General features: G+C 44.7%; 2 protein-coding genes across 12 annotated transcripts in view; one reads left to right on the forward strand and one right to left on the reverse strand.

Annotated features, from left to right (window-relative positions):
* The window catches only part of baiap2b (BAR/IMD domain containing adaptor protein 2b), a 184,454-nt gene extending 178,628 nt beyond the window's left edge, over positions 1-5,826 (forward strand). For 4 of the 5 annotated variants that reach the window (XM_071393847.1, XM_071393852.1, XM_071393851.1 and 1 more), the window contains one exon: positions 4,853-5,826. In XM_071393847.1, coding sequence (XP_071249948.1) covers positions 4,853-4,952 — 100 coding nt within the window. In that variant the 3' untranslated portion in view covers positions 4,953-5,826. Of the gene's footprint in view, positions 1-3,859; positions 3,913-4,852 lie in introns of all 5 variants that reach the window. The other variant, XM_071393850.1, reaches the window with a different exon arrangement.
* A 176-nt stretch (positions 5,827-6,002) lies between these two features.
* aatkb (apoptosis-associated tyrosine kinase b) overlaps positions 6,003-24,300 on the reverse strand; it is a 104,959-nt gene continuing 86,661 nt past the window's right edge. For 3 of the 7 annotated variants that reach the window (XM_071393842.1, XM_071393840.1, XM_071393845.1), the window contains 11 exons: positions 20,816-20,895; positions 19,287-19,405; positions 18,791-18,878; positions 17,874-18,007; positions 17,107-17,313; positions 16,654-16,803; positions 15,984-16,186; positions 11,713-15,482; positions 10,568-10,691; positions 10,110-10,343; positions 6,003-9,918 (listed from right to left, as the gene is read on the reverse strand). In XM_071393842.1, coding sequence (XP_071249943.1) covers positions 9,890-9,918; positions 10,110-10,343; positions 10,568-10,691; positions 11,713-15,482; positions 15,984-16,186; positions 16,654-16,803; positions 17,107-17,313; positions 17,874-18,007; positions 18,791-18,878; positions 19,287-19,405; positions 20,816-20,895 — 5,138 coding nt within the window. In that variant the 3' untranslated portion in view covers positions 6,003-9,889. Of the gene's footprint in view, positions 9,919-10,109; positions 10,344-10,567; positions 10,692-11,020; positions 11,111-11,712; positions 15,483-15,983; positions 16,187-16,653; positions 16,804-17,106; positions 17,314-17,873; positions 18,008-18,790; positions 18,879-19,286; positions 19,406-20,815; positions 20,896-21,002; positions 21,516-24,300 lie in introns of those variants that run through there. The other 4 variants (XM_071393844.1, XM_071393846.1, XM_071393843.1 and 1 more) reach the window with 4 other exon arrangements.

Genomic DNA, 24,300 nt, shown 5'->3' on the forward strand with positions numbered 1-24,300 from the left:
CACAACACATGACACGGTCATAACCATGTTATAATATGTCATAACAACTGACATAACTTGTCAACCTGTCATAATATGGCCATAACACTGTCATAACCCATATATTTACACCTGTTGTGACATACTGCATTATTGCATTATTTTATGGCTGGTTATGACACCTACATGCGAGTGTCAAAACCAACATTATTCAAATGTGTGGGGGGGTTCAAGAACTTTCCTTTTGTCTTAAGTCCTTTGTTGTTGTTGTAATTAATTCTTTACAGTCATGTTTGTTTTTTCATCATATTTTAAATAACTTGTAGAAAATACACTTTATGACACTGTCATAAAGCACTATGGCCTTCCTGTGTAAATTTACTTGGACAAAGAAAATGCATTTTATGACACTGTCAAGAAGCATTATGACCATCCTGTGTCACTTTACTTGGACTAAGAAAATACACTTTATAACACTGTCAAGAAGCATTATGACCATCATAATCATATAAGCCAGATAGGCCTATTACATACTGCCCTTATGTCAGTCAGCAGTCACAAAGAGGGTGTCTTGTCTTGCTCCTAAAATCTACTCCTGCATTTATCCCAGTCATCAGAAACATAGCTTTGGGGTCGGTGCATGTCTGATATCAATGTGTGCACAATTACAATGATCATTTAATGTGGTCATTTTCATAACATTTTAAAATAACATAAACATATTGTTGACAAGTAGTCTATGGTGTAATGGTACGTTTTGCCTTGTGTGGTAGGTTTTATTATTTTTTACACTTATGTAGTTGTCATAACCAGCCGTAAAATAACTACCATGGTAGGTTTTGTGTTTTTTGTTACACTCTTACGTAGGTGTCATAACCAGCCATAAAATAACGCAATATATCTCACAACAGGTCTAAATGTGTGTCATGACAATGTTATAACCATATTATGACAAATTATGTCATAATACAAGGGGTTGGTCTAATCCTGAATGCTGATTGGTTAAAACCACATTCCAACCGGTGTCTATTCCACAAGTTACCACCAGCTAAATCTATGACGTTAAAATGCCTATTTACTCTGTTCCATCTGACTGAGCAGTCCACTGTCTCATCAGCCCAGCCAGGCATTTTATAAACATGATCTCCACTATAAAAAGTATATAGACATTATCTCACATTTATTTTATACTGACATTTAGTTTTCAACAGCAGATATTTGTATGAACCTTGTTGTCTGTCTCCCCGACATTTGAAACTTTGTTTCAATATTCAAATTCGATCTTCAGCTGTCCCATTGTAATGAACGTGTCAGGTGTCAGGACGAGACAGACAGGCAGGCAGCGTTTCTCAGCCAGTCGAAATCATGAAACAGCTGGCATCATTTTTATGGATATATACAAAGAAATGTCCATTGAAAAAAGGTTCAACGGAACGAGGTGCAGCTAGTTTGCAGTCTTTCCAGCTTCAGTTTGAAGTGATTGTGTCCGCTGTGTTGTTGTCTAGCTCCTCTGAACAACAGTGTCCTGACGAGTCAGCACATGTTCTATGCCAGGTGAAATCGCACATCATTAGCTCATTGTTATGGATGTATCCAAATAAATGTCACTAGAAAACAGCTTAAACAAACGCAAATGCGACAACTGTTATTCTGGCTTTTTGACGTGACTGTAAGTTAGCCATAGTTGGCTAGCTAGCAAGCAAGGGATAAGAACGTTGCCAGTCAGTATGGCAATAAAACATTTAGAACGAACGACTGGGTCGCGTCCATAGATACAGAACAAAAAGTCTGAACGACTGGGTCGCGTCTCTAGGAACCGAACCGATAGAATGAACGACCAGCCGGCTTAGGTAGCAACCCTAGATTTGTGTAGGGACTATAACTTGTGGAAGAATTAAATAGTGAATACATTCATCAAAATAATAATTGAATGAAAATATGTCAATCGTTATTTGAAATTTTCAAAGTCTGTGTTTGGAGGATATATTGGAACGTTTTGCCGGACCTCTACTTCGTCTCGGGCCTAACAACACCTGTGCCAATATATCCTCCAAACACCGGCTTCTCGGGCATTATCACTTAATTATGACATGGTTATGACCGTGTCATAACGTGTTATGATGCTGTGTGTCAAGAAAAGTGTTACCACAATAACCATATTACTATTGTACAAATTAGTTTGTGTTCAAATCTAGTAGAAGTAGTCGTCACCTTAGCTTCCTCTCCCATTACCTCATGCATGCAGTGCTTCACCCCACCTTACTTTACACATTTGCTGTCGCCTTCTATCTCGATGTTATTGTCAGGATTGTGGTCTGCCCACTGCCCTTTCTAGTACAGTACAGTAGGTCCCGTTTTATTTAGATAGTCCCCTATCGATGGTCTATAGATGCTCAAACTGCATCTTTGTTTTATAGCAGCTTGTGAGGGTTAGAGTTTGTGGGTGGAACTAGGGTTAGTGGATAGTTTGTTAAACAGTTTGAATATTTACTGAACATCTGTATGGGGACTATCCAAACAAAGTGTTAGCGGAACTATCCAAACAACCCCCGATCCACCGCTATACCCCAGCCGGCCAGCTCCTCCTGCTGCTCCCAAACAGGTACTTTTCCTTACTGCAGATAAACCTTACCTGTGAGTCCTCCTGACCTGCTCTGGGTATCGTGCCATTTAACTGTTGTCTGTCTTTACAGTACTCTGTCTGTGGACGTTTGATTGGTGGAATGTTTGTGTACGTGTCATATGCCTGTTTATTTGTGTGTGCCTGCTTGCTTGCTTGCCTCGCTCCTCTCTTTTTGCGTGTGACTTTTTTTATGTTGGTTCTTTTGTTTTGTTGTACTGAACAAATTGCATTTTGGGGAGTAACACGCTTTGGTGAATGACATAATAGCCTAAGATTATTAACTTTAGTGTTATTAACATCAGTTGCGGTTTGGTCAAAATATGTCAAACTAAACATACACGGTAAAAAAAAGTCCTGTTGTTTTTACAGTAACTTACTGGCAGCCAGTTACCTGTAAGTTACTGTATAAAAAAGATACAGTATGTTACCGTAAATTCCAAAGAAACTTTGGTTTAACAGTTCTTAACTGCATCTCTTTACATTAATGTACTGTTAAACCAGTTTATTTGGAATTTACGATAACATTCTGTAGCTTTTCTTACAGTAATTTACAGGTACAGTAAGTGGTGTCCTTTGACAGCTCTTTGGTCTTGGCCATAGTGGAGTTTGGAGTGTGACTGTTTGAGGTTGTGGACAGGTGTCTTTTATACTGATAACAAGTTCAAACAGGTGCCATTAATACAGGTAGCGAGTGGAGGACAGAGGAGCCTCTTAAAGAAGAAGTTACAGGTCTGTGAGAGCCAGAAATCTTGCTTGTTTGTAGGTGACCAAATACTTATTTTCCACCATAATTTGCAAATAAATTCATTAAAAATCCTACAATGTGATTTTCTGGATTTTTTTTCTCATTTTGTCTGTCATAGTTGAAGTGTACCTATGATGAAAATTACAGGCCTCTCTCATCTTTTTAAGTGGGAGAACTTGCACAATTGGTGGCTGACTAAATACTTTTTTGCCCCACTGTAACTGGCTGCCAGTAAGTTAACGTAAAAACAACAGGATTTTATTTTACAGTGTACTTATGTGAAAACAGTGTTTTGAATATGTTTTTCTGTCTTTAAATGATTAATTGTGTATGTAAAGTATAAGTTCAAACAAATGTAAATATGTTATAAATATGTTATTATTATTTGAACACTGTGGCTATGGTTAGTTTACTAATAAGTTAGACAATGTAGTGAAGAGTAAGTTATATGATTTACCCATCGTTTTAAATGAACATGAATGTTCACACCATAGGACTGTTTACCTTTTCAGTTTGGGACTTTTGAGTGAACAGTTTGCCCGCTTTTGAGTCAAACGGACCCCTCGTAAGTGACAAGATGATTCCCATGTTACCATTCAGCCAAAATATCAGCCATTCACCAGCTTCCTCTCCCTTCTATGTGCCTTGCTATCTTTCACTTCCGCTATCTTAGTGCACCTCCCTGTCATCATCTGGTTTCATGAGGAGGGTCCTAGCCCATTGCCCATTCTATGGCTTTGTCTGAAATTGCACCCTATTCTCTATATAGTGTATAATTGTTTTGCAGAGCCAGCATACTATTTAGGGAATGGGGTGTTATTTTGGAACTCCCCACTATCTCTTGAACAGTTGACATTATTTTATTGTCTTACGTCAGATTGTCTCACATAGGAGTGATGTCACTTGGCGGAAAACAGTGGATATTTGTCATCATTGATGTGCTTTCATTCTGTGTCTCGCCAACCAATCAGGGATGGGCATTGGTTGTGCAGTCCACCCAGATAATGATATAAATTCTGAAAATATTAATTTAGGGCTCTATTCAATATGCATCGCGCAAGTTCAGCATTACAGCGTATATACATTTCAAGGCAATGTTCCTGTGTTAGCGGAGACTGCATTCACGGTAAATGCTGCTTATGTCGGCTCAATCGGAAATTACTTTTACATTTCTATCGCGCATTTCTAAAGCTTCAGCGACACAGACTGCATAGAGCCTTAACAGAAACTTAATTCTCTGTTGATGGTTTTGTTGCATGATGCTTGCCTTGCGCACACATCAAAGCCTTATTTCACCCTTATTCCATCTTCATTCAGGGCTGCTCCAAACTCACTCGCCAAACTTCTCTACTCTGTACTCCGTAATGTTTAGTGTTAATAACTAATGGATCAGTTGGTTCCCTCCACCTCTCCTCCCGTTCTTCATCCCTTCTGTCCCTATCCCTTCCTCCTGTTTTCCTCCCTTCCTTCCACCTATCCGTCTTCCCTCCCTCTTGTCCGTACAGTGTCCCTCTGCCTCAGGAGGAACCAGCCCAGGCCACTGAGGACCAACCCAGGCCTCTCATCTCTGTCGATGACCAGTCTCCTCCTCCAATCCTCTATTAGCTCCATGCTCTACTTCCTATTATTCTTGCCTCTGATTGGTTGCTGTGAAGCACAGATACGTTTAGCCAGCCAATTGGAAGAGAAGAACCCTGATTTTGTTTGACAAATCCAAGCACACACAGGACTAATCTTTCACAAGTACTGTAGACCATGTGCTGCACAAGTTTTAGCACAGACTGAACTATCCATAGCATTCAAGCACACCTAGGCTTGGACTGCCTCTTCAATACAATTAAAGCATTTGAAAACAGTAATAAACTGTATGCAGTAAATTATGACTGAATCTGTTATTTGTTAATAATGTATGCATATGCTTAAGAAAATGTAATTGTTTGATCTATTTTATTGTGGGTGTCTAGTTCTATGATCTAGTCGTATTTTACTTCTTGCTATTAGCGATTTGTAAGATTTGGAGGAATTTCTTTGAATTTGTTTGTGTGAGCAATACATTTGTCACAAAGTAAACTATGTTATATAGTATATAGTATATTAAAGGGCCTGTATCAGGGAGAATATAAAGAGCACAGGGCATGGCGGCTTGTAGAAACCCATTTCTACATGAGTCTGAGCCGCACACTAGATTAGGAGAGACGGAGAAAGAAAAGGTACATGTTATACACAATACTTTAAGTTAGAGCATTCAAATGCTTTTCACTGTTATTCTCATATTTTAAATGACAGAAAAACAATAATATTAAGCATTCATGCATATATCAACTGTATAGTATGACATTAATACATAAAAATACAAAGGAGTTGTTGTATTTCGTACTATTTCATAAATGTATTTGCTTCTCATCCCGTTTCATTTGTCTGTAAATTTATAGAAAAAACACTGAATTTACTAGAGAAAATAAAGTGATATTGCAGAGTATATTCCAGATATTACCTGTGTGTTTGTACTGTGTTTATAAGAAATTCTTGAAAAGCACGTCTCCTTTTATACTCTCTTTGCTTCATGTTTTTACATTGTACATTATGTAAAATTATGAGTTGGCTAGAGAGCACAAACATATTTGGGACCAGGCTATGTAATACATGAGACCCACATCCATGTGTAAAACAGACTTTATTTTTATTTCATAATAAGGTACAGAAAGTAACCATGTGACCAGTAAGTGAGTGTGGGTGGGGCACATTTACTGACAGCATCCCTAAACTAGTCCTGCTCGTTTAAATCACAACCTGCACATTACCAAATGTTGCTCCTTATCACAATACCCCCTTCGTCTCACTAGCCTGGGTACCAGTCGGTTTGTGTCATCATTACAAGGAGAGCATTGATGACACAAACAGACTGGTACCCAGGCTATCGTCTCGCTATACAGATGTAGGATCTTAATTTGATCACCCTGTTGCAGGAGAACTTTCCTACAATGCAGGACGTTTCAAAATTGTAGAGTATTTGATGTTTAAAAAGCCTTTGGAAGTTTGTAATTTCCACTTTGAAAATTGTATCAAGCCCTACAAAAATGTCCATGAATTATAACCCACAAAATTCACATTTCCTGTTGCTGCAGGATTATTTTCCTGCTGTAGCAAACTGTCTCAAATTAAGATCCTACATCTGTCGTGTTAAAACATTATAGATCAAATATATATTCCTGTTCCTGTTTGCCTCATGACTTCATTAAATATATCTCTTTGGCAACAATAAAACAAAGACATCTCCTTTTATCTGCCACTTCCAGGTAATTTCTTGATATTCTTAAAATGTTCTTTCTTTTTTTGAGATATAAAAATAGTACATACACAGACGGCGGTTTAGATAGATCTATAGACACTATACTAGTGAACAATATTAAAGCTCTAGAAAGGCAAACAAACAGAACACACTGACTGCATGGAGACTAGAGTGGATCTGTGAACCATAGAAATAGAACCTACTGTATGTAATTCTAAATCTATGTGTTGAACTGAATTGGCACCCTGGTTCTTTGAAGCTAAAGCCTACAGTGATATTAGCCTGGTCCCAGATCTGTTTGTACCGTCTTGCCAAACTATGGTGATTGAGGTAGGCAAGACTGCACAAACATACCTGCGACCATGCTACAGTGATACTGATGTAATACTGCATTATCTTACCAGCCTGACTGTACGGAATGCGTTCTATGTTACACCCACAACCACCCGTCTTCCTTTCTATAGTACATACATTTTCACATACTGTACATAGCAAAGTTAAAGGTCCATAAATTCTAAATGCACTTTCCATTGTTAAAATCATGAACACAATCGTGAAACATTACACAACGACAAACCCTTGACCACCACACAGCTGAACATAAACAATATGTTAACACTGAACAAGTACTCAGTTCTGTGCTCTTCCAATAGTCATTGGATTATTTAATCTTCAACATGTTACCGAAGCCACTTGAGCCACTTGAAAATCATTTGTTTGTTCTTCCATTCTTTAAATTTCATTTTTAGGTTTCATATTTCTTAAAAGTGATAATTTCATCAAAAGTTTTCTATAAAAATGATATGCTACTGTATCTGTAAGTTTATCTGTGTATTTGTAAGCTTGCTGTTCTTATACTGCAGTACGCCTTTCAGAATCGGAAATGTACACGTTCTTTGACCATTTAACAAAGAATCTCCACCTCAAGACAAGGAGACCTATTACACAGCATGTGATGACCTGAAGCTCAACACAGAAGCCAACATATGCTGTGATTTACCCACACTATCTGCTGCAAAGCACGTGGATCCAAAATCCCCAAAAAGAAGTACAGCATTTATTAAAAGTCATCTGAATGATATTGCCTCAAAACTGACTTGATGGATTTGAACAATAGCTTAGGTCCAGGGATGTATGTAAAAGCAGAGGTGGATTCACTAGAACCAAAACGGAAGCAAACGGAACCAACAGGGGAAGAACATACCTGAATTTGTTTTCCTTCGCAAAACGTTTTGCAACTGTTTGCTACGGTGTGCACTAATGATTACACCCCAGGCATTCAGAGGGAGGGGAATAGTGACCCACACAGACAGAGGGAGAGGAATAGTGACTCTGGAATTCTGATTGGTGGAAATCATAAGGGTGATACATACAGTACAATACAGTGGTGGTCCTACTCCTGATAGAAAACTCTGGAGTCACTAAATGCAGCATTGATCATCTCTGCTAATACAGTCATTTCAAGGCAACAACTTTCTGCCTTGTTCAATAGCTCCATTCCTTCACATACACTTAGGTGTCCCATTATTCTCTTCAATGGATGTAAAAGTGTTTGGAAACATGTAACATTATTATATTACATGTGCTATTTCATTTATATTTGAAGAGGACGGGTGAAGCAATGTCTCAAAGATATGTTGTTGGTCACTTTCCAACACCGATCCTTCAGTGAAAAGCCTGGATTCTGTCCTTTCCTCCATTTCTTCACTCCCTCCTCCTCTGAGTGGGGTACATGGTGTGTTCTGTTTTGATACCCATGTTTTCTGCTCTCCATAACATACTGTAAATGAGTGATGACTATGGTGGCAAACAACGTCCCAAAGTTCGTCCTTAGATTTGTGTTGTCGCTCAAAAAATATGTTGAACGCAACATAAAAGTCTTGACCTGCATATAAGTTCTTTGTAACGTATATTACTCTGTGTATTTACAATTGAAGTCGGAAGTTTACATACACCTTAGCCAAATACATTTAAACTAAGTTTTTTCACAATTCCTGACATTAAATCCTCGTAAGAATTCCCTGTTTTAGGTCAGTTAGTATCACCACTATATTTTAAGAATGTGAAAAATAAGAATAATAGTAGAGAGAATGATTTATTTCAGCTTTAATTTCTATCATCACATTCCCAATGAGTCAGAAGTTTACATACACTCAATTAGTATTTGGTAGCATTGCCTTTAAATTGTTTAACCTGGGTCAAACGTTTCAGGTAGCCTTCCACAAGCTTCCCACAATAAGTTGGGTGAATTTTGGCTCATTCCTCCTGACAGAGCTGGTGTAACAGACAGGTTAGTAGGCCTCCTTGCTCGCACATGCTTTTTCAGTTGAGGTCAGGGCTTTGTGATGAACGGAACCACTTTCTTGCAAGCCGAAGAACACCATCCCAACCGTGAAGCACGGGGGTGGCAGAATCATGTTGTGGGGGTGCTTTGCTGCAGGAGGGACTGGTGCACTTCACAAAATAGATGGCATCATCAGGAGGAAAATTATGTGGATATATTGAAGCAACATCTCAAGACATCAGTCAGGAAATTAAAGCTTGGTCGCAAATGGGTCTTCCAAATGGACAATGAACCCAAGCATACTTCCAAAGTTGTGGCAAAATGGCTTAAGGACAACAAAGTCAAGGTATTGGAATGGTTATCACAAAGCCCTGACCTCAATCCTATAGAACATTTGTGGGCAGAACTGAAAAAGCATGTGCGAGCAAGGAGGCCTTCAAACCTGACTCAGTTACACCAGCTCTGCCAGGAGGAATGGGCCAAAATTCACCCCACTTATTGTGGGAAGCTTGTGGAAGGCTACCCGAAACGTTTGACCCAAGTTAAACAATTTAAAGGCAATGCTACCAAATACTAATTAACTTCTGACTCACTGGGAATGTGATGATAGAAATTAAAGCTGAAATAAATCATTCTCTCTAGTATTGTTCTGACATTTCACATTCTTAAAATAAAGTGGTGATCCTAACTGACCTAAGACAGGGAATTTTTACTAGGATTAAATGTCAGGAATTGTGAAAAGCTGAGTTTAAATGTATTTGGCTAAGGTGTATGTAAACTTCCAACTTCAACTGTATTATCATATATTATTTTCTATATTCTCATAAGAGTTGATTCTCTTTCCCCTCTTCTCCCACACCATAAACAATAAGAGGCACTGTCTTTTCAGAAACCTGATGTCCAAAAAGCTCTACATAAAAGTCACGCTAAGTTTATGTGGTGCAGCTCCTGGGTGGCTGTGGCTCTGTTCTACTCTCTGTCCCCATCCTCACTGCTCCCTGCAGAGATGGAGAGATGGAGAGATGGAGAGAGAGGGAGGGAGAGAGAGGGAGAGAGAGAGAGAGAGAGAGGGAGAGAGAGAGAGAGAGGCGGATAGTTACAACTTATTCATTATGTTTCATTATTCACTATGTAAAATCCATACAATTAGTTCTCCTCAGACATGTTTCTAATGAAACATCAGACTCACCTGGACCAGAGTCTATGTCGGAGTCAGAGACGTGTGTGATGGAGAAGCGAGACACATGGCTAGGGGAAACGGTGAAGCGGGAGTACTGCACCGCTGGTTTGGGCTCCGGGGCCTTGGATGTGGAGGGCAGGCTGGGTGTGGAGGGGGTTGAGGCTGAGGAGGAGGCAGCCATCTTGGATATGGAAGTCGGGAGGGGCAACAAGGGGAAGTCATCCTCCCACTCATACCCTGCACCTGAAGAGAGAGAGGGAGGAAGGTAGAGAGAAAGGAAGAGAGACGGAGGGAGGGTGGAAAGTAGGTATGGAGAGAGGAAGAGAAAGGGAGCAGATTGGAAACATCCGCCTCTTATATTTTACACATCTAACCCCATAGATTTGAGATTGATTATGAAATGAAATGCTGATTGACTTCAATCAATGTTTCAATGTAAGTAGTGGACTCTGGACTAGTGTACTTACTCTCTTCTGAGATGTTTCCATCTGAGGAGTCATCAGAGGTTGGTTGTTTGCCCTCTGAACCCTGTCCGCTGGTCTCAGGCTCTGGAGGGAAACCATGCTCAGCCAGCTCTTTAGTCGGGCTCTGCTGGAAACGGACAGTAGTCAAAAGGTTAGAACTATGGTTAGTGTGCATTTTAAACAAAAATATACTGAACAAAAATATAAACGCAACATGCAAACATTTCTAAGATTTTACCGAGTTACAGTTCATATAAGGAAATAAGTCAATTTAAATAAATGCATTAGGCTCTAATCTATGGATTTCACATGACTGGGCAGGGGTGCAGCCATGGGTGGACCATGGAGGGCATAGGCCCACCCACTTGGCACCCAGCCCCACCTAGCAGGGAGCCAGGCAGAGCCAATCAGAATGATTTTTTCCACACAAAAGGGCTTTATTAAAGACAGAAATACTCCTTAGCACCCCCCCTCAGACGATCCCTCAGGTGAAGAAGCCGGATGTGGAGGTCCTGGGCTGGCCGGTTGGACGTACTACCAAATTCTCTAAAATGACGTTGGAAGCAGTTTATGGTCGAGAAATGAACATTCAATTCTCTGGCAACAGCTCTGGTGGACATTCCTGCAGTCAACATGCCAATTGCACACTCTCTCAAAACTTGAGACATCTGTGGTATTGTGCTGTGCGACAAAATTGCACATTTTAAAGTGCCTTTCATTGTCCCCAGCACAAGGCGCACCTGTGTAATAATCATGCAGTTTAATCAGCTTCTTAATATGACACATCTGTCAGGTGGATGGAGTATCTTGGCAAAGGAGAAATGCTCCCTAACAGGGATGTAAACAAATTTGTTCACAAAATTTGAGAGAAATACAGTTTTTGTGCATATGGGATTATTTTACTTTCAGCTCATTAAATTAAACATGGGACCAACACTTTACATGTTGCGTTTATATTTTTGTTCAGTGTCTATAGTAGTATGTCTAGTTTAATTCAAGGCACAAAAAAATATCTTATTTGTCTTATACCATGTGACTTAGATAGAATGAAAAATGCTGAAAAATGACCATGAACTTGTGAACTAGCATGATGCAGAAACTACCCTTTCATTTATCTTGTTTTCCTTCATCTGTGATTGACTACTCACCTGGTCAAACAGGTAAACAGTGACATCATCAAAGAAGGACACCACCTTCTTCTTTCGTTCCAGCAGGTCATCAGCAAGCGACTCGGAGGTGAGCGTGGTCGGCACCTTCAGTAGACTACGTAGGTTATGAGCATCGCTACAGTCGCTGACCACGATGGGTACCGCATGGTTCTCCTCCTCGCTCTCCTCCCCTCCACTCTGCTCCTCTTGAACACTGTAACTCCTCAACTCCTCATCTGACTCACTGTCATCCGAGTCACCATCTCCGTCCTCCTCATCCGCCTCCCCCCCGTCTGTGAGCGACACCCGGACCGGAGGGGGAGTCATCGGGGGGAGAGGAGGAGGAGGAATGGAGGGAGGGGAGGAGGAGGAGAAGCGTTGACGTCGTGAGGGAGGTCCGTTCTCTTCATCATCATCGTCCTTGTCGATGCTCTCTGACCTTTCGCTAGATGCTTCTTCTAGGACATCTGCTAATTCTAAGGCTTCAGATGAGTCCTCCACGTCTCTTCGCTCTTCTTCCTCTTCCTCCTCCTCCTTGGTACCAGAGTTGGTTTCAGTACTGCTGCTCCTCTGGAGTTCCCCCAGGGCTTCTTCCATAGCCCCCACCACCTCTGCTGCCCAGTCTCCCAGGGAAGAGGGCTCCTCCTGGGCAAGCCATCCCTCTGACCCTTCCTCTACTTCTCCAGAGATATTGGAGGCCAATTCTAGCCCCAGCTCCAGCCCTTCATCATGGGTGCACTCTTCTGTCAGGCAACCCTTCATCTCTGGGTCTTCACTCTCCTCCAGAAGAGCTGAGGTCTCATTTCCTTCCAGCTCTTCCTCTATATGAAGAGGGCTGTGTTCCCTCTTCTCTGTCAGGCTCTCCTCCTCTTCCTCTATATGAAGGGGGCTGAGTTCCCTCTTCTCTGTCAGGCTCTCCTCCTCTTCCTCTATATGAAGAGGGCTGAGTTCCCCCTTCTCTGTCAGGCTCACCTCCCCCTCTCCCTCCTCCTCTTCCTCTATATGAAGAGGGCTGAGTTCCCTCTTCTTTGTCAGGCTCTCCTCCTCTTCTCCCTCCTCCTCTTCCTCTATATGAAGAGGGCTGAGATTCCTCTTCGTTGTCAGGCTCTCCTCCTCTTCTCCCTCCTCCACTCCTACATTTTCATCATCCCCCACTTTCTCATCCTCATCATCCCTGGAAAGGCGCTCGTTCTCATAGTCAGAAAAGTAGGCAGAGTCCCTGTAAGGGTTCTTCTCACTGAGGGGGGCCAGCTCCTTCTCTTTGTCTGTGGTCTGTGAGGCTGCTAGAGTCACATCTTCATCCAGGGTAGGTTCATCCTCATCCTCCGGTGGGGCCACCTCGGCCTCCTCTCCCCCCTCCTCCCCCTCTTCATCCAGGCTGGTGTCCAGGACAGACTCCCCAAGTGGCTGGGTGAATGTCTTTGGGTCCCGGGGCTCATTGTGGGGCTCCTTGAGGACGAACTCTGGGCTCTCGTTATTCTCTGTGTCGTACCCGCTATCCATTGCCTTGGGGGACGAACTAGATGGGTGGGAGGAGCTGGAGGCAGGGCTGAATGGCTCTGTGGTGGAGCCGGCCGCTAAAGGCATCAGGTCCATGGAGTCCATGGAAGTCATGGAATCGGGTGTTCCCACCTGCTTCTGCAGGGACTTGAGGGGACGGGCCAAGGAGGGGGAGGCGTTAAGGTCCCCGGCCGACGCCTCGTCAGCAAAGATCCCTGAGGTCACGTCAGTAATGTCATCGTCTTCATCATCGTCGTCGGTATAGCAGTCGGAGATGTCCACTAGACTGATGCTGGAGCAGTGGTCTCTGTCCAGGCCGCTGTCTAACGTATGGCTCAGCTCTGACTCTGGCTCAACCAAGCAGACTAGGCCAGGCACATTCACTGAGGGAAGTGGGGCAGCCATATCCATAGTCATGTCCTCTGGTTTAGGATCAGTGAGAACCCCTTTGTTTTCTGTGACAACCTCTTGCTTGTGGTCTATGGAAAGGGTATCGTCCATAGTGATGTCAACATACTGCTCAGGGTGGTCAAGGTTGGTTACGGTTGTGGTTGTGTTAGTGTTGTGTGTCAGGGTTGATTTAGACACACTAGGCCCTCCCGGTGCTGGGGACAGATTCACACTCTCTTCCTCGTTGTTGAGCATTTCTACAATCTGATCTCTGTAGCCATCACAGGTGTAGTTTCGCACCACTAGGCCTGTGAGGGGGTCGACGAAATGAGAGTGGCAGCACTCGATTGGTGGTGGCTTCACCTCCCTCTCCCCCTCCCTCTCATGGCACAGATAGATGTAGGTGTTGTAGGCGTCGTCGGAGGGTATCAGGGTATGATGCTTCCCCAGGGATAGACAGCTGCTGTCTTTAGCCGAAGCTGCCGTAGCCTCCAGGTAGTCTATGGGTTTAACTGCAGCAGAGACAGAGGAGCGGAAGGTCAGGTTGTGCTCCTCAGGCCACGAGTCCTCTATGTCGGTAGTGGGCATAGTGTAGAGGAAGTCTACATAGGCATCCTGTTGTTGCCTACAGCCAGCCTGTCTACTACGGCCCAGGCCTAGACTGTTGTTGTTAGTGCAGTGGTTAGAGAGATTAGAGGGCCAGGTGTTACTACTGTTGATTCTCTGCCTCTCTGAGAATATATCCTCTTCCTCGTCCGAGTCTTCCGACGCCATGGTGATGCTGACTGAGTGGGTGTGGCCTGGCATGGTCGGCATGGTTTTCCTCAGAGAACCCATCATGTCATAGTAACCCCCAGTGACGCTACTCCCCCCAATGATGGAGCCTGGTCCCTCGGTCGTCTCCAGGTAGGGGTCCCCTACCCCAAAAGGAGGACCACCACCCTGGGGAGGGGTACTGATGGAGGGAGATATCCCCAGAGGGTTTTCCAGTTCCCCCAGGGCCTGACGCAGGCTCCGGGACCCCCAGCTCTCCTGGTGGGGCTCAGGGGGAGAGTGTTCCCGCCCCATCAGGTAGTGCTGGTGATGGTCCAGACCCAGACCCATGTGGTGGCCTATGCCCATAGGGGGTGAGTGTTCGTAGTAGAACCCCCCATCCCGGTCCTTGTAGGAGACGTAATGACCAGCCTCCCAGGGTCTCAGGGGGCTGGAGTCAGAGACTTGCCCCAGCAGGGGTTCCATGGTCAGGGAGATGGCCGGGCTTCCATCTGGGTCCGAGTCATACGCTCCACCACCCCCAGCTTTACAGATGTCTGCCGACCAGTAGGAGTCCACAGGCTTGGAGTGGGCCTGGGAGGGACATGCACCCATCCCCATAATACAATCCCCTGAGTCTTCACTGCCACTGCCTGTCAGGAAGCTCCCGTTGCTGCCCTGGTAGTCTGGGCTGTAGGAGCACATGGTGTAGTCCAGGTCCATGTTGATGTGACAGTCCACACCAGGCTCCTCCATGCGGACGTAGTACTCAGCGCTCACTGAAGGACTACAGGCGCTGAGCACCGGCACCACCCCGACCCCAGAACCATGCAGCATCTTGGGCTCGTAGTAGGCCACCCCACCACAGCCCCCCACCATGCCCCCTGGCCCAGGGGGGTAGTACAGGTCCTGGCGGTGGTAGTTGATGGCCCCCAGGGTACCGCTGGAGGACAAGGCAGCACGGTGGTAAGGCTGCTCCGCCCCCGCCTGAGCCTTCTCCCACTTGTACTCGAAGTTCAGGCCGTGGCTGGTCTCGGTCACGGTCAGTATATCATCTCCTGACTCGCTGTGGTAGCCGTCGCATCCAGAGAACTGCTCCAGCAGGGGGAAGGAGGAGGAGGGGAGGTCTGTAGACAGATAAGTACTTTGGTAATCCCCTAAGGGGAAATTTCATGTCAAACAGCAGCAGACCTTAATCAACTAAAGCAGGGTTGGTGGGCCCTGAGTATGTGAGTCTTTTTTTACCTTTATTTAACTAGGCAAGTCAGTTAAGAACAAATTCTTATTTACAATGACAGCCTACCGGGGAACAGAGGGTTAACAGCCTTGTTCAGGGTCAGAACAACAGATTTTTACCTTGTCAGCTCGGGGATTCGATCTACCGACTTTTCGGTTACTGGCCCAACACTCTAACCACTAGGCAACCTGCCACCCCGAGTTATGAGTAAACATTTATAATCACACACTATTTCTTCTTAATTTGGGTGGTTTGAGGACAGTATATTTCTCTGAACTAAAGTGATACTGAGAAGAGCAGTGTGCAGATTTGTATTTTCATTTCAAACAGAAGCAGACAAAAAAACATAATGCAAAGTAGACAGGAGCAATAAAAAGTGGCGTAAACGTACCAATGGCCAGGGCTCCTGCCCCATGGTGGAGGCTGTTGTTGGGGCCAGCGTTGGGGTTGGGACGCAGGGAGTTCCAGCGCCTCTCAAAGTCCTCCTCGGCCTCGTTGGCCCCCTTGGCACACAGGTAGCTGAGTAACAGGTGGACCTCCTCTGCATTGGGCCTCTGGTCTGGTTGGAGCCAGCAGAACTGCATCACCTCATACCTGGTGACACAAGAACACACACACATACACACACACACACACACACACACACACACACACACACACACACACACACACACACCACAACAACCATGGGAGACAGGAAGATATAATGAACCACAAATGAATCTATCGGCTGTAGTCAAAAGAAGTACATCACACATCAGTCATTTTATGTCTATGTCCAAAATGTCACACGACTCTCTATTTAGTGCACAATGTTTGACCAGAGCCCTAGGCACTAAATAGGAAATACTGTGCCATTTGGGATGCAGAATGTGTGTGTGTGTGTGTGTGTGTGTGTGTGTGTGTGTGTGTGTGTGTGTGTGTGTGTGTGTGTGTGTGTGTGTGTGTGTGTGTGTGTGTGTGTGTGTGTGTGTGTGTGTGTGTGTGTGTGTGTGTGTGTGTGTGTGTGTGTGTGTGTGTGTGTGTGTGTGTGTGTGTGTGTGTGTGTGAGAGAGACTCACCAGCGCTCTGCCAGGGGTATATTGAGCAGGGGCTTGGGCAGTCGGAGCTGCTGTTCCCTCACAGCGTAGGTCAGGACCTGTCTGTCAGAATAGTGTCTGTACGGCTGGTTGCCCAACTCAAACAACTCCCAGATAGTCACGCCCAGAGACCTGAAAAAACACTCAACATCAGACTATAGAATCACGGGGAAGAGCAACACATCAAATCAAATGACACATACTTCGTAAACAAAAGGTGTGGACTAACAGTGGAATGCTTACTTACATGTAAAGCATAACAACCCATATTTATTGGGGAAAACATTGGGCAATTACGATCACTGAGACCAAAATCCAGATAGGGTCGGTTTCCTGGACACAGATTCCTCGACTAAAAAGCATGCTCCATTGAGATTGGTCTTCATCCAGAATTTGGCTGAATCAATCTATCTATCGGTCGATTGATGTTCTTACCAGACGTTGCTCTGTTTGCTCTGGCCTACCACCAGTAGGTTGCCATGGACTTCATCTATGAGTTCTGGAGCGATCCAACGCAGTGGCACGTACATCTGGTCTGACGTCACAAAGTAGTCATCTTTGTACTTATTGTGTGACAGGCCGTAGTCTCCAATCTTCACTGTAACATCAGCGGTCAGCAGGCAGTTTCTCAGGGCAAGGTCACTGCAGGGAAGACAGAGAACACATTTGTACATGAGATGATAATTGATTGATGATGTATATGCATAACAGGCAAGTTATCATGGTGAGTCCATGGACAGTCTGACATTTTCAATACTGTACTAAAAGCCTTACAGAACGTCATGCAGTCAATCAATAAATGTTGTACATTTTACTCATCAATTTGAACCATTCCTTATACGTGGATGCTGTGTAGACAGTGAAGAGAAGGGGTCACTCTGGAGAGAAGAGGTCTCCCCCTGCAACAAAATCACTGATGCTGGAGTCTATGACGAGGCACTCAGGCAGCACCAGGATATTGTTACAGGAAGGAACCAATAGGAACCAAGAAGAAATCCAACAACTCACAGCTACGGGATTCTGGGAACCTAGTCTGTCATAGGTTTCTACAGAACAAGAATATGATGTGACGTCTGGCAGCACGTGACTACCGAGTACCATCAGTCTACAAGGTAATAACAGTATAATTCCAATGAGCGGGTTGTAGTATAAAAACTATAACATAGTGGTAATGATATATAGATAGAGGAAGTGACACCCACCTGTGTATGAAGTTGTGTTTGTGTAGGTGCAGGAGTCCTGAGGCAATCTCACAGGCCATCCTCTGCAGTATCAGGGGTTCAGGGGTCATTGTGTCTGCAGCCCGACAGCTCCGCAGGTACCCTTTCACATCACCCTGGTGACATGGAGGAGATATATATAGATGGTTTTTTTTTAACCGTTATTTAACTAGGCAAGTCAGTTAAGAACACATTCTTATTTACAATGACGGCCTACATAGATATAGTGAGGATCCGAGTATGAGGCAATTCCAATTTCAATTCCACTCAAGTCAGAAAGCAAACTAAATTCCAATTCAAAATGTTCATCATTAAAAAGCTTTGAAGAGAACTGGAATTGGACTTCCTGAATTGAAATGGAATTGAAATGGAATTGAAATGGAATTGACCCCAACCCTAGTGGAGATATTAGAGATATATAGATATTGACACAATAAAGGATGCTGCTTAGACATTTAGCTAATTACAGTACAGTTAGGTCACTACGCACTGGCTGAAGGACTTTTTGGAAGTGAAACATCCTGTCAATGAGTGTAGGTAGGTCTTCCCTCAGAATGGATACGTAGCAATCATTTAATTGCTCACTCAGCCAGTAATACAATATCTGTTCACTGGGTGGCAGACAAATGCAAACTAATATAATATATTGGCACAATCACTTCAGTACAAAGATGAGTATCATAGAAGTGATTATAGTAGCCAGATATACAGTGGTCTAGTAGTCCAATCAGTCCAATACATGATGACGGTCATAGACTGCCTGCAGTACAGAGATCACAATAGACGCTGGACCATGACTCTAGCTAGTCCAGCAGGCTACTGACTACAATGGCCGTAGACAGATAGGCAGGCCTATATGAAGTGGTGCAGTGACAGTCACAGTCCAGTTTAGTACTCACCAAAGGGCAGAACTCCATGACCAGCAGGTAGGGGGTGACATCAGTGCACTGCACCAGGCACTGCAGGAGGGCTGGGTGCTGGAGGGCACTGGGGACGGACGGGTGCAATGTCAGAGAGTTAGTGTAGGCACAAAGCACTGTCGTGACAAATAAAGAAACAGGACTTGGTATTCAATCAACTCTAGGTCAATTCCATGCTGATTAACACTATAATGAAAGTGAACAAAGTGAGGTTTAGTCATTTAGTCTCAATTAAGGATCTAAAAGGATGAAAACTACATGGAGTGAGAGACAGACTGACAGAGAGACAGAGAGACAGAGAGACAGAGAGACAGACAGACAGACAGACAGACAGACAGACAGACAGACAGACAGACAGACAGACAGACAGACAGACAGACAGACAGACAGACAGACAGACAGACAGACAGACAGACAGACAGACAGACAGACAGACAGACAGACAGACAGACAGAGAAAGATTAAGTCTGTTCACCGGTATGGCTGGGCCTCCTCCAGGAAGTGCATCTGGTCCTGAACACTGGCACTGGCCTTCAGCTCCTTAACCACCACCTGGGTGGTGCTGAGACCCGCATTCACCTCCCCCAGGAGAACCTGGTAATAGAGCCACAGAGACACACCGAGAAGGTACGCACAACACACACAGAAACACATAGATAGATGGGGAGGAATGGAAGACATAAACACAAAGTCAAACAGAGAGACACACAGAGAGACAGTCAGAGACAAAGACAGAGGAAAGGCACACAAAAAGATTATTCCCAAACAGTACACACACATGGAAGTGATTATTGTGGAGGACAAACATGATTGAGGAGGATGCACACACGTTCAGGCGAAAGGTGGATGGGACAGTCACACAAATGCAAGTAAACAGAGAGATACACAGAGACAGAGATATACACAGAGACAGAGAGGCATACACAGAGACAGGGAGATACACAGAGACAGAGAGGCATACACAGGACATGCAGATTAATATAGAGACCAACAAGAAATACAGAACCACATGTGACAGAGTGGTGTGCATGCGGTCACAGAGACAGACACACAAGAATGGACATACCCAGTCAAGATACACAAGTGTGGGGAAAGGGTGTGTGCACGAGTGTATGAGCGTGAGAGAGAACAGACAAAGGGAGGGAACGAGAGAATGACGATAATCAGTTATCTACATGTCATAGTAGCTCAGAGTAAGCTGATCGCATGAAAGCCTGGGTAAACCTTCTACTACCACTTCACATATTAATATGCCATTTAACAGAGACTTCTAGCCATAGTGACTTGCAGTGACTTTACTTATCAGTGGCCCCAGGAATCGAACAGACAATCAGGTATTGCAAGCATCGTGCCCTACCAACTGAGCCATACAGGAACCTGCACAATGTAACATGTCTTGTAACTACTCATTTTCACACTATATTCATAACCATGAACCCAATGAGTAACTGCAATACTTGTTACAGTCTTTAAAATCAGAATTACACAGTAATAGGAACAGAGTGAAATGTAAAGTGAAACTCCTGCATTGCTAGGGCAGGCTACACGGTTCTCCCTGAGTAATGTATGCCATTCAGCAGACGCTTTTATCCAAAACACATTTTTCATGCATGTGTGGTCCCAGGAATCAAATCCGCTATCCTGGTGTTGCAAGCGCCATGCTCTACCAACAGAGCTACAGAGGACCACAAGTCCTTTCTGTGGCGTTCTACCTCTCTGTACCCGGCCGTGTCAGTCAGTCAGGGAGACATCATGTGGACCAGCCCAGGATTACCGTTACAGACACACATTACAGGTAATGCACCGTCAGCCATTTGAACAGGCTCGCTCCTTAACACGACTGGGATTACAGCTCATGGCACAACAACCGTGAACGTGACAGAACATTTCATCTAGCTACCTCTCATAACCCTGTACAGTAGCCTCCAGCACAGCGAAAATAACCAACAAAATACAATCAAAAGAATTCACAAGTAAACGCGAGGAGGGTGAGAGTGATTTTACCTTTCCGAACCAGCCATCGCCGATCTCCTTCAAGTAGAGAAGACTGTGGCGACCGAGTTCTGTGGACTTCAGGAGTTGGACTTGGGAGACAGAATAAAAAGAGAGATGTTAGAGAATGACCTTGCAAGTTTTACAACACAACTATTATTCAGTTTTAAACAATACAAACATCCAAAATACAACATACGGATAAACACCCACAACATCACCACTGCCGAGACCCACCCCAGCATTGGTTTATTTCAGACAATAACTCTCCATTTCAAGCGTCAGGCTTAAGAAAGAAATGTCATCTGGCCATATACACATCTCCGTCAATTACAATCAAAGCGATATAAGCCATCCATCTTGCAATGGTTCAAGCATCCTTTAAGTCCCAAAACTCGCCATGTTGATTTGTTTTGATTTGAAACAAAAATGGCAGCAAAAGCCATGGTCCAAAAAGAAAGTTCCTCTAAGGTCCCTCTCTTTCAGTCAGAGGCAGGCCCTGGCATCATAGCATCAGCCTCAGTCCTCCTCTCCCATTGCTGTATCCTATCTGTCAGTAGCACGGTGATGTCCTGTGTCCCGCGTCTATCCTTTCCCCTGCAAACACCAGCCTGCTCTCACGCTCACTCTCAGCCCAAACTCATCCAAACGAGACAGGAGTGACAGCAACATTACTCCTCTGTCCTTCCCTCTCTCTCATTCCCTCCATCCCTCTCTCTCCCAACAATGACCGATGACACTCACATTCTCTGCTCCAGAGGAGGACAGACAGATCTTTGTGGCAGTGAACCCCCCTCAGACCGGCCACACAGACCCCTTCCTGTGTGAGGGCCATATCTGACGCCTCTGCCCTATAATGTTCCAGAGGCTAGTCATTCCGTGGGGAGTGGGTACGCTCGCTCGCTACTGCAGACTCTGGCCTACAGAGAATCACAGCCATTGTCTGTGTACTGCCACTGGGACTGTATGGTACCAGAAAGGACCAACCACACAGACACACAGACACTGGGCCTCTTACCTCGAAGCTCAGTGACACAGTGGTGAACTGACCCTCTAGTGATAACTGACAACTTAGAATAGAGGTTACGCCATTTTGTTTCCTCCATCTTCCCTCTTACTTCTAGAATGGCTTGGAACTTCAACTTCTTAGAACTCGTCTTAGAACGTCTTCAACTCTGGGTGTGTCCATTCTCTCACACCTGATTCAACTAATCAACTCCTAATTAAGCCTTTGATTAGTGGAATCAGGTGCCTTACTGCAGGGTTGGGGAAAAAACCTGCATGCCCAGTGGGTCTCCAGGACCAGGATAAAGACGATTGCTGAGGGCCACAGACAGTCCAAGGAGATGCCCATAGTAACAGCCATGACTATCAGCCTACTACCATACATTCAGAGTCTTCCATCTTTCCTGTCAACAGTAAGCAAATTCATTTCTGACGGGAAGTCTTTTTGAAAGATGAGGATCACTCGGGGCCAAATGGAATTCCCATTATCATCATCATCACATCACCGCAGAAGCACACGGGGCGGGGCGGGGTTCATATGTGTGTGTGTCTGTGTGTGTGTGTGTGTGTGTCTGTGTTCACACCAGTGCACCCTGTGACCTGTACGGGTTAAGTGTAACTGTATAACAGCACAGCTGTATCAGGGTGGGTCTTCGTCTTGGGGACCAGTTCTGGCTCTGGACCTAGCCAAGGTCTGACAGTATGGGAGAGGCAATAATACGAGCCCCACCTCTCCCCCATCTTCCTCCCACCTCTCCCCCTCTACCTCGAACCTCTGCCTCCCACCAACACAGCATATACAACAGGGGAACTGTTGATGTTGACAGCCTGTATTCACTGGTCCATCTTGGAAATGAGAGAGCCTTGACACCTAAATGATCATTTTAGAGAGAGAGTGAGAAAGAGAGAGATAGGTATATATATAGAGAGAGATAGGTATATACATAGAGAGAGAGACAGTGAAAGAGAGAGAGAGGGAGAGAGAGATAATGAAAGAGAGAGAGAGTGAGATAATGAAAGAGAGAGAGAGTGAGATAATGAAAGAGAGAGAGAGTGAGAGCAAGAGAGAGAGAGTGAGAGCGAGAGAGAGAGAGCAAGAGAGAGAGAGAGAGAGAGAGAGAGAGAGAGAGAGAGAGAGAGAGAGAGAGAGAGAGAGAGAGAGAGAGAGAGAGAGAGAGAGAGAGAGAGAGAGAGAGAGAGAGAGAGAGAGAGAGAGAGAGAGAGAGAGAGAGAGAGAGAGAGAGAGAGACTATACCTGTCTCTCATCCTGCGATGTAGGCAGCAGCCACAAGGTCCTGTGGCCAGCTCATAAGGAACTCATAGGGAGTGGTCTGAAAGGATCGAATGTCTGACCTCAGCCCCCTAACTACCCAAGCTCCCGCCCTTAATCAACCCTGTGTGTCACTATAGGCCTCCTACTTACTCCAAAAACCTCATACAGCTATATACAGCCATACATACCACAGTGGCCATCTGGAAAACACATGAGGTGCACAAACTCAGCAAAAAGAGAAACGTCCCTTTTTCAAGACCCTGTCTTTCAAAGATAATTCATACAAATCCAAATAACTTCACAGATCTTCATTGTAAAGGGTTTAAACACTGTTTCCCATGCTTGTTCAATGAACCATAAACAATGAATGGACATGCACCTGTGGAACGGTCGTTAAGACACTAACAGCTTACAGACGGTAGGCAATTAACGTCACAGTTATGAAAACTTAGGACACTAAAGAGGCCTTTCTACTGCCTCTGAAAAACACCAAAAGAAAGATGCCCAGGGACCCTGCTCATCTGCGTGAACATGCCTTAGGCATGCTGCAAGGAGGCATGAGGACTGCAGATGTGGCCAGGGCAATAAATTGCAATGTCCGTACTGTGAGATGCCTTTGACAGCGCTACAGGGAGACAGGACGGACAGCTGATCGTCCTCGCAGTGGCAGACCACGTGTAACAACACCTGCACAGGATCGGTACATCCGAACATCACGCCTGCGGGACAGGTACAGGATGCCATCAACAACTGCCCGAGTTACACCAGCAACGCACAATCCCTCCATCAGTGCTCAGACTGTCCACAATAGGCTGAGAGAGGCTGGACTGAGGGCTTGTAGGCCTGTTGTAAGGCAGGTCCTCCCCAGACATCACCGGCAACAACATCGCCTATGGGCACAAACCCATCGTCACTGGACCAGACAGGACTGGCAAAAAGTGCTCTTCACTGACAAGTCGCGCTTTTGTCTCACCAGGGGTGATGGTCGGATTCGCGTTTATCGACAAAGGAATGAGCGTTACACCGAGGCCTGTACTCTGGAGCGGGATCGATTTGGAGGTGGAGGGTCCGTCATGGTCTGGGGCAGTGTGTCACAGCATCATCGGACTGAGCTTATTGTCATTGCAATCTCAATGATGTGCGTTACATGGAAGACATCCTCCTCCCTCATGTGGTACCTTTCCTGCAGGCTCATCCTGACATGACCCTCCAGAATGAC

Source organism: Salvelinus alpinus, chromosome 3 (assembly GCF_045679555.1).
Source record: "Salvelinus alpinus chromosome 3, SLU_Salpinus.1, whole genome shotgun sequence".
Taxonomy (NCBI): domain Eukaryota; kingdom Metazoa; phylum Chordata; class Actinopteri; order Salmoniformes; family Salmonidae; genus Salvelinus; species Salvelinus alpinus.